Source organism: Balaenoptera musculus, chromosome 15 (assembly GCF_009873245.2).
Source record: "Balaenoptera musculus isolate JJ_BM4_2016_0621 chromosome 15, mBalMus1.pri.v3, whole genome shotgun sequence".
Taxonomy (NCBI): domain Eukaryota; kingdom Metazoa; phylum Chordata; class Mammalia; order Artiodactyla; family Balaenopteridae; genus Balaenoptera; species Balaenoptera musculus.
The window spans coordinates 84819101-84831996 of NC_045799.1; the positions used below are offsets into that span (position 1 = coordinate 84819101).

Genomic DNA, 12896 nt, shown 5'->3' on the forward strand with positions numbered 1-12896 from the left:
AGTGATACCGTCGTTGAGGGGAATGTTTATTTTATGTAGTTTGGGGGAAACAAAACAATGCCCAACTTTTTCCATCAGTCTAAAACTAGAAAACTAATTGAACTTAAAAGACATTTTTGAGGACTTTCAATTCAAAGAGAACATAAAGTTGAATGGTTAGCTGCTAATAGCCAGTTTCATAAAAAAAAAAAAAAAAAAAATTCCTAGTTTTCAGTTTCACGTAGGAGCGCGGTGTCGGAAGGAGGCCTGGCAGCCCCGTTCTCCCGAGCCTGGTGTTGCCCACCTGGGGCCTGGCTGGCAGCACCCCCATCCTCCCTCGGGAGACTTCTGGCCAAGGAACCTCCGGAGGCTCGGTGCTGAACACAGGGGGCGATCAGAACTGGCATAAAATGTTTGAAAGACACAAAACATAATAGGAATTGGCCAAAGTATGGCCAGGGTGGACATTGCAGGGAAGGAAAAGTCAAGTGGGATCCTTATTCCAAATGCATTAAAAACCTACAAGTCAGAGGTAAAGTTATACAGCCAAAAGAAAGATTTCATAAATAAGGCTTCAAAGGTGCAAACCGTAGGGGGAAAGGTAGATGAATTCGACTGTATCAAAGTTTAAGCTTTGTTTTTAACTAAGAACATTCTATAGCTAAGATTTAGCTCTACCCATGGTGCTGCATGTAAATCCAGCTCCTTGCTTTTTCTTGAGACATAGTTTCCCATCACTTGCATATACCGCATTATCCATTCTCCTAATCATGGGCTCTCAGGTTGCATCCAGCTCCTTCGTACTACAGACAAAGGCATGATGACCCTCTCGAGGGCCTGTGCAGAGTTCTCTGGGGGTCACCTCCAGGGAATGGAGTTTCTGGATTATAGATATGTCTGTTTCATTTCTTAGTAAGCACCGCGGGACAGCAGCTTCTCCAGGAAGGCTGCCACGACACTGGCGTGCTTTCTTGTGTGGCCCTTCCACATCCTTAAGCATTGGGTATGAGCCCCCGACCCTCGAAAATCTCCCCTGGGAATATGTTAAAATCAAAGGGAGCTGCAGGATAGTGAGGTGCTGGAGTCACGCAGCCAGAGAAACTCCCTGCAGCCGACTGACGCGAGCAGCGTGAACCGAGTCGTGAAATGATTTCCCCAGAGTCACAGTGTGTGGCTTTGAAACTGTCCCTCTACCTAAACTAAAACTCAAGAGATGGGTCTTTTGGATATTGATTAGCCAGTGATTTGAAGGTGAAAGAATTTTCTTTGTTGTGCTTATTCATTTATTTATTTGTCAGCAAATATTTGTTGAGTGTTACTATGGTAGGTACTTGATCAGGTACTGATCAAGTATATAGCAGTTGACAAAACAAACAGATCTTGTTCTCATGGCGCTAAGGGTCTACAGTGGCAAATAAAGACAAAGAAACAATCACTCGAAAAACGGAGACTTACAAATTGTGACATGTTCTATGAAAGAAAAGTACAGGTGCTAATTTAGCAGGGAGGTTAGGGAAATTCTCTGTGAGGAGATGAAATTTAAGCCAATCTCAAAGTTGACAAAACTAAGCAGGTGAAGAGTAGTAGACAGTAAGTGGGGCAGGAAGAGCTTTCTGGGCAGAGGGAACAGCATTGTGCAAAGACCCAGAGATGAGAGAGAATGAAATAAATGCAGGGCACCGAAAGGCGATGTGGCTGGAGGGTGGGTGAAATTGTGGGAGGTGAAGCTGGAGAGATGGTCAGGGGTTGTTAGGTATTTTGGACTTTAGACTAATGAGAGGCCACTGAAGGGGTTAAATGAGAGGCCACTGAAGGGGTTAAAAGACCACTGTGGCTACTGGGTAAAAAATACTTCGAAAAGTCAGTAAAAGATTAATTTATTGTAGGAGTCTAGGTGAAAATTGATGGTAGCTTGGATTAGAGTTATGAGGAAGCAGGTAGAGAGAAGTTGATGAATCCCAAATGTATTCTGGAGGTAGAATCATCAATATTTGTACATGAACTAGATGTTGAAGATGAGAAAGAGGCGGGGGTGTGTGTGTGTGTCAAGAATGACTACCAGGTTTCTGATATGAGCAGTTGGGTAGATGGAGATGCCATTTACCAAAGTGGTGACTCCCAAGAGAGAAACAAGTTATCGAGGGAAGAGTAAGAGTTCTCTTTAGACTGTGTTAAGTTTGAGACATCCAAACGGAGGTGGTAGATGGGATGTCAGATGATATGGATCTGGAGCTCAGAAGAGTAAACTTACATTAAGCTGTTAATAGGTGATATTTTAAGCTGTGAAAATTGATAGATTGACCTGGTAGTAAATATATGTACAATGAGAAGAGTTGAAGGCTTAATATGGAAACTGGAAGAACTCTAACTGTAGAGGCAAAGCAATGGAGGAGCAAATGAGACCAAGGGGAGGCCAGAGATGTACAAGACAACAAAAGAGTGTGGTGCCGTGGAGGCCAATGTGAGGCTACTGTAGGTCAGAAAAGGTGCAGATCATTGGATTGAGCAAAATGGAGGTCACCAAATACCTTACTGATAGCTGTGCTTCTGGAATGTTAAGCATGCAAACCATGTTGAAATAGGTTGAGAAATTGGTACTGGCAATATGTGAGGTTAATTATCCTAGAAGATCCTTCTATATAAAGTACCTGGAAGTGCTGGCTGAACTATAACAATTCTCCTTTTAGATGCACAGCTGAGTATCCCCCCAAAGTAAAGTAATCCCTAAGGATGAAAAAACAAAACAAAACAAAATGAGGACCTTGAAACGTTAGAATCTTAGCTGATTATGAAGCTACAATTGCCCCACAGGCTCTTGCCAGTCTTTATAACCAAGAAATTTAAGTTTAATAGCTGTCCGAGAAAGAGACACAGAGCCTTGGGACCTTAGGAAGTAGAAAGTTGGGACTGAGACCCTCACATATATTGGGAAACTGTAAAGGGTGACACATTGAATGAGAAGACAGAATAGGAAGAATCTGCTACCTGGTAAAAGGAGATGACAAAGAGTTATTATCTCTCTTGACCTGGGCTCTGGGTGGGAAAAACTACTCTTTCCTAGAATTAAAAATCACCTTTCCTCTCAGGTGTTTGGGGTTCAAAATTGCACTACTTAAGTGATCTGGATAAGAAATTCAATTACTGTGTACATAATTTGATAGTGTACAAGGACATCAGATAGAAACAAAGTAAATCCTCTTTGGAAGGACATCTACACAGGCATCCCAAGCCTGGCCAGAGACGAGCTAACAATCCAAAATTACGAGACACTTGAAGTGATGCTTCTTGAAAAGAGTCAGTAGAAAACAAACTGTAGAATCAGATTCTCAAGAACTTAGGAATTGGAACCATTAGATATAAAATATTGAGTAAGTATTTTTAAAATGTTTAATGAAATAAAAGGTAGAAAGAAAACAGGAAAGAACAGAATGTCATCCCAAAAGGCAAGGAAGATTTGGAAAAGAACAAGATAATGCTTTTAGTAATAAAAATGCAAGTTTGTAAATGGTTATTACTTCAACGATGGCTTAAACAGCAGACTAAATATAACTGAAGAGAATTAGAGAACGAGGTAGACCTGGCATCACGCAGACAGAAACATGGGTTGAGAGACACGGGAAACAGGATGAGAAGGTCTGTCCCATGTCCACGTGAAGAGGATCAAGAGAATGGGGTGAGGGCATACTCCACGGACATGCCTGAGAGTCATCCGGGAGCATGGGATGAAAAGCACCAGTCTTCCGAATCAGGAATCACAGTGCTTCCTCTGTAAGATAAACGAAAAGTTTACCCCTTGCTGCCTAGTGGTGATGCTGCAGGACACTTCAGAGATTTTTACAGTCGCCAAGAAGAAAAGACAGGCGAGCAGCAGCCTCCCCAGCCGGAACCGTAGAAACCAGAGGTCAGCCGATGGGACCTTCAGAGCTGGAGAGAACAGGACCGAGAACCCAGAGTTGCGGTCCTGGCTGCCCCACCACCCAGGCGCCGGGCCACGGAGGATGCCACGGAGCTGCTTCCCCACCAACGAACCCTGCCATAGAGGGATTCTGAAGGATGGGCCAGAGGGCAAAGGCCACCTGAAGGTGCCACTGGAGAGGAAGGAGACCCGAGGTGTCGAGAATGGCGAGCAAGGAGTTGGACGGTAGGTCTGGGCAAACGTCTAAAACAGTTATAACAGGGCCGAACCCCGGGGCGCGGCCGTGCCCGCCCCCACCGGCCAGAAGCCGCGGCGGAGACCTGGAAACTACAGCCCCCATGAGGCTCTGCGTGCGCGCATGCGCCGTGGCATACGTGGCACGCGCGGCGCGCGTGGGCGTTCTAGAACGCAGCAGCTAGGGCCCCGGCGCCATGTTGGGGCTGAGGGGACGGCGGAGAGGCGCTTGAAGCGGCGGGAGCGGAGCGGGTGCGGGTCGGACCTGGGCTGGTAGGAGCCCCGCCCCTCCCGCCTCAGCGGATCATGACCCGGGCGGCGGCCGCGGAGGTCGCGGTGGCGGGGGACGCGGCGTGGCGGGGCCAGCGCTAGAGATGATGCCGTTTCCGGTGACCACCCCGGGATCACACCAGACCCCGCCGCCGCCCAAGCACTATGGCATCTCCTCCCCCATCAGTTTAGCACCCCCCAGGGAGACTGACTGCATACTTACCCAGAAATTAATTGAAACCCTGAAGCCCTTTGGGGTTTTTGAAGAGGAAGAGGAACTACAGCGCAGGATTTTAATTTTGGAGAAACTAAATAACCTGGTAAAGGAATGGATACGAGAGATCAGTGAAAGCAAGAGCCTTCCACAAGCTGTAATAGAAAACGTTGGAGGGAAAATCTTTACATTCGGTTCTTATAGATTAGGGGTGCATACGAAAGGTGCAGATATCGACGCGTTGTGCGTGGCACCAAGACATGTTGATCGAAGCGATTTTTTCACCTCCTTCTATGGTAAACTGAAACTACATGAAGAAGTAAAGGATTTAAGGGCTGTTGAAGAGGCATTTGTACCAGTTATCAAACTGTGTTTTGATGGGATAGAGATTGATATTTTGTTTGCAAGATTAGCACTGCAGACTATTCCGGAAGATTTGGACCTAAGAGATGACAGTCTGCTTAAAAATTTAGATATTAGGTGCATAAGAAGTCTTAACGGTTGCCGGGTAACTGATGAGATTTTACATCTAGTACCAAACATTGACAACTTCAGATTAACTCTGAGAGCCATCAAGTTGTGGGCCAAATGCCACAATATCTATTCCAATATATTAGGTTTCTTAGGAGGTGTTTCCTGGGCGATGCTAGTAGCAAGAACTTGCCAGCTTTATCCAAATGCGATAGCATCAACTCTAGTACGTAAATTTTTCTTGGTGTTTTCTGAATGGGAATGGCCAAATCCAGTGCTACTGAAAGAGCCTGAAGAACGCAATCTTAATTTGCCTGTCTGGGACCCAAGAGTAAATCCCAGCGATAGGTACCATCTCATGCCTATAATTACACCAGCGTACCCACAGCAGAACTCCACGTACAACGTGTCTGTTTCAACAAGGATGGTCATGATTGAGGAGTTTAAGCAAGGGCTTGCTATCACACATGAGATTTTGCTGAGTAAGGCAGAGTGGTCCAAACTTTTTGAAGCTCCCAGCTTCTTTCAAAAGTACAAGCATTATATTGTACTTCTAGCAAGCGCGCCAACAGAAAAACAACATCTAGAATGGGTGGGCTTGGTGGAATCAAAAATCCGAATCCTGGTTGGAAGCTTGGAGAAGAATGAATTTATTACACTGGCACATGTGAATCCTCAGTCGTTTCCAGCACCCAAGGAAAATCCTGACAGGGAAGAATTTCGTACAATGTGGGTGATTGGGTTAGTGTTAAAAAAGCCAGAAAACTCTGACGTTCTCAGTATTGATCTCACCTATGATATCCAGTCTTTCACAGATACAGTTTATAGGCAAGCGATAAATAGTAAGATGTTTGAGATGGATATGAAAATTGCTGCAATGCATTTGAGAAGAAAGGAACTCCATCAACTACTACCTAATCACGTGCTTCAGAAAAAGAAAACACACTCGATGGAAGGTGTCAGATTGACAGCTTTGGATGACGGCAGCCTCGACTTGTCTGTAGACAGTGAAGACAGCACGTCTGTGTCTTCACTTCCTGGCTCTATGAAGACTGGCCCAGTGACTGGCAGCGCTCAGGGCAGAAGCATTTCTGCCCCGGCTATGATGGCAGCATCTGTGACCAGCGTACAGGTTCCTGAAGTTTCCTTGCAACAAGCAAATCCCAGCGACAGCCCAGGGGGCACGTCCAGCGAAAGCATCCCTCAGACTGCCCCACAACCAACTATTTCTCCACCACTGAAGCCCATGGTCACCAGAGTTGTTTCCTCAACACGTCTGGTCAACCATCCACCCAGGCCTTCAGGGAGCGCAGCAGCAAACATAGCTAATCCTATCATAGGAGTCTAGAGGACATTGTCACGTCACAAAGAAGAAAGGACCAAGGAAACCAAAACAGAAGAGGAACGGTCTCATAAAGAGACAGGTGCGACTCAATTGGAAACTATTCAGACAGCAGCTTCTCTTTTGGCCTCATGGGGAACATCCAGTGAAGACCTTCCCAGTATCCCTGCTCTCCCTGCAAATCTTATTCCTATTATCAAGAATTCAGTAAAACAGATTGAACTGAGAAAAACAACCTCAAGGGTCCATAAACAGTATCTGCCAACTCAGCCTGCTGTCTTCAAATGCTAAAGGAGAAGAATGAAGGGTACCAAACTAGATATGGTTCAAAATAGCTTTGTTAGGCTTATTTGATGACTTCCTTTATTGGGCTAATCTTGATCAGAGGTCCAGGTTAGTATGTGAAGCCAGAAGTACTGTTAATTAATGTGTCAGATTATTTATGTGTCAGCCACAGTTAAACGCTAACTATTTCAAAGGACTCCTGCCCTTAAAGAGGAAAAAGAGAAAAAAAAAACCCTCCAGCTATGTTTGTACCCATGACTGACATCGGGACTGGATTGATGTTTGATGCATTGTTGGGGAAAGTTTGCAGTACAAACTGGTATCAGAATTCCTTATGCTGTTGATGCACTTTATATTTTTATTAGACAGTAGAACAAATTTTAGATTTTTCAGCTTGATGAATTTCAGTTTTTTCCTGAAGGGTGTTCTTCATTATTAATCTTCAGATTGGTTACCATTGTGCAGTGGTGACTGTACTTCAGAAAAAGCATAAAGTACATCTAGCTCAGTCCCTGTGAGATAGCTGTAACCCTTTAAAATGTCAACTCTCAGGGTATATATTTGGCATTGAAACAGTAATTAGTAAGTGTTTGGTTTTGATGGGACAGGATCAAGAAATGACTGGTTTTATCTGAAGAACTGTTTCAGAGTGCACACAGTCAGCCATTAAACAGCAGATGCTGCCCTGAGCTAACGAAGCTCCACATTCTCTTGTCCTTAATCATTTGCCCTAAAAGAAAAAAAGCTTTTTGTGTCCCCTGCCCCCGCCGCCCTCTCTTTGCTTGTGCGCACAAGGCATGCTTGTATATCGTTTCACAGAAAACTCAGTATGCTAGTATTTTCTTAACCATGATTTGAAACCAACAGTCCTGTGGCCACATGGCTAATATTTCAGTAAAGCTTTACTAAAAGTAATTCCTGTGAAGCATGTTATCCATCTTGGATGGCCGTTTGGTCTCCACATAAGAGAAGATTTGTATACTCCACAGAATACCTGCTTATAGTAAAGTTAATTTCTAATTTAAATGTGTAAGCAAAAAAGCATTTTCTCCAGAATTTTAAACCAATTTTTATTTGTAAATGACTTCCTAAAATTCATCAGTAAAATTTACATGTAGAAACATCAGAAATTTCTAGCAAGCACTTGACATCTAGTTAGCTTTCTACTCTTTTGTTTTATCCTGCAAAAGATTCGGAATAATAACCTTTCTTTAAAAAAAAAAAAAAAGAGAGCTCATAATTAAGCAGCAGAACATTCATGTTTCTCAACAGTTGTAGGTGAATGAAAACTTAGTCTTTCCTAATCTGGACACAGCAAACCTAACAGGTTTTCCAAATAGCCTGATTCTGATTCTTCCTTTCTCCCAGCAGTGTTCCTTTCTACCACATGTGCGTTTTTCATGTTAAACTGCAGCTTCTTAAACCCTTTCCCTATCCTTTTAAATAATTTCCCCCAAAGTTGGAATATAGTCATTTCCGTTGTGGGCTGTGCAGTAATTGAGACTTTCTGTTCACCATGACTTTCTGACGCCTAATACACAGCGTTCCCACTACCTGTGCAGTCCCCTTCCACCACAATAAAATCAGGTGAAGTGTGTACAGTACCTGTGTATTTTGAATAGCTATTGTGTCATTGAAATTGCCAGGCACACAGTTAGTCTTGTCATTTTGTTCACACATTGGGGAAAAATTAGTTTATTAAATGTTTCGTGTAACTGTACTTGTTTTACCAAGCTGGAAAGTTGGAGCTTTTTAATTCTAGTTTTCGTTACCTGAATATCAGACTATTTTTTTCATATGGTGTGCGTAGTATCTCATGACTGGAGTTTGCTTTGTTTTATAGTATCTGTACTCCTTGTATTTTTCAAGCACTATTTTGAAAACAGATGATGTATTTCTCCATTAAAAAACACAATAAAAATAAGCAAGAAAGAAGCAAGCAGAGGAGTTTAAATCTGACAATAACAGTTCAGATGTTCTTACTGTTGTTCTGGTGGGTAAAGTCACCGATGAACTTTTCGACTTGAAGTCTAGAATTCATGTTATAATAGGGAAAAAACGTGAAAAGGTTAAAACTTCATATCAATGATGGTACAAAAAAAATGGAGTTAAAAAATCTTAATCCAAAAGAAGGCAGGAAAGGGGTGGGGGGGGGGGAGGTGGGAAGCATAGAGAAAATGGTGTAGAAAGAAAATACAATCTAAGGTGGTGGAAATGAAACGAAATATATCTGTCACTATATACATAATAAATGGACTAAACTTCCTGAGTAAAATGTGGAGATTGTCAAGAGTCCGTGGAAAAACTAAGTCCAGCTGTATGCTATTTTATTTACGAGAGACACACCCAAAATGTGAGACAAAGAATGGAAAAAAGGCCAATGAAAAGCTGTTACAGTAAATGTTATCCAAACATTTCAAAGCAAAAATAATTACCAAGGACAAAAGGGACCACTGCATTAATGAGAGAAGAAATAATGCAGCAGGAAAAGGGACCAATTTAATTTTTTTTGCACCTAGTACAATAACCTCAACATAAAGCAAAGATTAACAGAAATTGCCAAAAGTGTCATTGTTACAGAAGAGTTTTAAACAACTCTTTTCATTAATTGATACTATGCAGACAAAAAAGTAGAGGGGAAACAGTTTTGAACACAACAACAGTGCTTGGCAGACTTTTCCTGTAAAGGGCCGGATAGGAAATATTTTCAGCTTTGTGAGGCTATACAAACTCTGCCTTTGTAGAGTGAAAGCAGCCCTGGACAATATGTAAACAGATGGCCAGGGCTGGATTTGTCACCCATTCCCCCCAGCTGGCATTTGTCGTCCCTGATCTATTGGGCATTTGTTATAGAACCTTCCACTCAAACATTAGAAAATGCATGTTATTTTCAAGCACTTGGACATGTAAAAAAGAATAATAACCTCATGCTAGATCCAGAAAGTAAGACTCAACATAGTTCAAGTTATCTGATTCATAGAACATGTTCTCTGACTGCAGAACAGTAAGTTAGGAACAATGACAAACAGCATAGAGAGGAATTTCCTAAAGAAGACACAAAAAAGCTCACACCATGAAGAGACTGATGAACAGAATCTCTTAATTGTATCGAGTAATGAACAGTGAAAATTGAAAAACAGGCTGTAAGCAGGGAGATTTCATAATACATAAAACAAATGATTACTATCCAGGCTATATAGGGAAGAAGAAAAAGTCTATTTGAAAAGATGAAAACCCAATAAACTGGCAAAAGAGATGCGTAGGTATTTCACAGAAGAGGAACTAAGAATGGACAATAGACATGGAAAGATGCTGAATCTTGTTAGTGAGGAAAATAGGAATTAAGACCACAGAGCTATTTTTCTTTTACAAAAATGAAGCCTAACGATATTCAGGTTTGGCGAGGAGGAGGGGGAGTACACGCTGTCTGGTCCCTTCAGGAGAAGGTGGGTGTTGTCTAGTGTGGCCCACGTGCCCCCACCCTGTGCTCCATTCCTTCTGCCCTGGGGGCTCCACTCCCACACTGGGGGGCACTGGTGGGTTTAACCTTACCAGTCTCTTTATCCCTTGAGGTGGCCAGAGTTTGTGGGCCACCGTTGCAGCCGTGTCCAGAGCCCTGCACACCCTCTAGTTTACCTCCAGCGTGCCACGGGGATGTCATCGTTTCCCGCATATGCCATGGTATCAGAAAAGTCAGGAAGCACTTTCTTAGAAAGACCGTCCCACGGGTCACCAGGAGACGAGTAGGGGAGTGTTTGTGGCAGCATTTTGTAATAGCCTGAAGCTCGAAATGACCCACATACCCCTAAACGGGGAGTGGAGAGAGAGTGTGTATTCATGCAGCAAACAACGTAAAGCTGTGAGATTAAATGGACCAAAGCTTCATGCATCGAGGTAGGTGTGTCTCATAATGTTGAGGGGAAAGAGACAATCACAGAAAAATACACAGTGTGGCACAATCTACATAAGGTTTTAAAAAAAGCAAAATAGGGCAGTATAATTTAGGGCGGCAAAAATGTGAGGTATAACTATAAAGGAAAAACAAGGGAATGTGAAATAAAATTCAGAATAGCAAGGGCGAGAGGTGGGGAGAAGCAGGGGAGGTGCAGCTGCAAGAATGCAGACTGGAAATGTTCTACTTTTTGCAGGTTGGGTGGTGGAGGAAATGGTGTTCATTTTATTACTAGTCTCAGTTGTAAATGCTTTCGTGTGTGTGTGAAGTATTTTGTAATCAAGAAACCAACATCAAAGTGATATCCTAAAGACTTCTTTATCGGTTAGAAATTGCATTTGGCCAGGTAACAATTACTAAACCCGATACAGGGTGATTTTCTTTCACATTACAGAGGGAGTAAGTTCAGGGCTGATGGGGGAGCTTTCCTGGTCCCCAGGGACCCAGGCTTCTGCACTTTCAGCCCCACCATTGTAGTCCATGCCTTCCATCCTCAAGATCACCTCAAGGTGCAGGATGATGGCAGGGCCGCTGCCATCATAGCCATCATGTCTTCATTTAAGGCAGGAAGAAAGAAGGAAGGGGGGAAGGCCGAAGGTGTCCCTGCAGACTGTGTCCTCCTCCTATGGAGCTTTCCTGGAAGTCCCTAGAAGATGACATTCCCTTGTCTTTCACTGACTGGAACTTAGTCACAAGGCCCTGCCTACCTGTGAGGGAGACCGGAAGTTGTAGTTTCTATCAGCTGGTTACATGACCACCATTCCCCACCATTATGCGATGGGAGAAGGAGAGGATGGGTGTTGGAAGGCAATGGTAGAGCGAATTACACAGAACTTATACGTTTACACATTCAAATGCTCCCAAATAAGTCAGGATCAAAAAAGACACTTCAGTGTGAATTAGAACTGAACAGTAATGAAAATGCAACTTGTGGGATGCAGCCAATGTGGTATTTAGAAGAGGAGGGTTATGGCTTTAAATGCTTATCCTAGAAAAGAATAAAGGCTGGCAGCTGATGAGCTGTGTGCCTACAGAACTAGGTTAAAAAGGATATAAATTCAGTGAGAGAAGAAAGGAAATAATACAGAGCAGAAAGTAGAGACAGAAAATAAACATGCAGTGCAGAGGATCAACAAAGTGAAGAGTAGGTTCTTTGAAAAGACTAATGAAATAGTCAAACTGGGAAGATTGTCGAGGAAAACTAAAGATGGTACACAAGCAATCTTAGGAATTTAAAAGGGGTTATAGCTACAAATACAGTAGTTTTTTTTTTTTAATTTTCATTTAAAGGATCTTATAGATAGCTTTATGGCAGTAAATTTGAAAACTTACACGAAATGGACAATCTCCTAGAAAAAGATAACCTACCCAGACTCACCGAAGGATAGATAAACCTGAATGGACTTATAACCTTGAAAAGAAATGGCATGAGTAGTTTGAAAATGTCCCCACCAAAACCAAAGTAAAATCACAAAAACATAAGACCTAGAAGGTTCTACAGGCCAATCTTACTGATATTCAGTGACAAGATGATTCCAGTATTTTACATCAGACTATTCCAGAAAACAGAAAAGGAAGAAACATTTTTTACAGCAAATCTCACTTTCATATCCAAACCAGAGAAAGGGAACATGATAAAGAAAAGTTATCAGCCAAATTCACTTATGAATGTTGATTATGAAAACTAAAACCAAACCAGAAATGTATATAAAAACCATCATGATCAAGTTTGATGAATCTCTGGAATGCCAAGATGATTTAACATGTGAGATGTCAGCTGGCATGTTGATGCTGGCTGTTGGCAGGAGGCCTCAGCTCTCTGAAGGGCTGACCGAGTGTCCTCAAAGCATGGCGGCTGACTTAACCCCAACACGTGATCTGAGAGAGCCAGGCACAAGCCGCAATGTCTTTCATGACCTGACCATGGAAGTCACACCGCCACTTCCGCCATGTCCTTGTGATTAAACGGGCTCTATTCATGGTGGCAGAAGACTACAAAAGGGCTTGAAAAACAGGATACCACTAGGGACCATCTTGGAGACTGACTTCTTCATTGATCAACTGGAAAAATGGGTCCATTTTAATATATTACAATGGAATACCATACAGCACTGAAAACGAATGAGCTGGAGATACACATAGCAAGTGGGTGTGTTCATATCGTATGATACCGTTTCATCAGTTTTTTAAAAAATTGCAAATTAAATATATTTTTCAGAGATATTTACTATGT

The 12896-nt window shown here is 42.6% G+C and overlaps 2 protein-coding genes across 2 annotated transcripts in view; both read left to right on the forward strand.

Annotated features, from left to right (window-relative positions):
• RADIL (Rap associating with DIL domain) overlaps positions 1 to 12896 on the forward strand; it is a 57734-nt gene that overhangs the window by 5539 nt on the left and 39299 nt on the right. The gene's annotated exons all lie outside the window — the stretch shown is intronic.
• Positions 4339 to 8312, forward strand: PAPOLB (poly(A) polymerase beta). Its single transcript, XM_036826059.1, has one exon. It carries the CDS (start codon positions 4504 to 4506, stop codon positions 6430 to 6432), a length of 1929 nt encoding a protein of 642 aa, XP_036681954.1. The 5' UTR covers positions 4339 to 4503; the 3' UTR covers positions 6433 to 8312.

Excerpts from the sequence above, each read along its gene's own strand:
- PAPOLB (XM_036826059.1), top strand. The coding sequence starts at position 4,504 with ATGATGCCGTTTCCGGTGACCACCCCGGGATCACACCAGACCCCGCCG.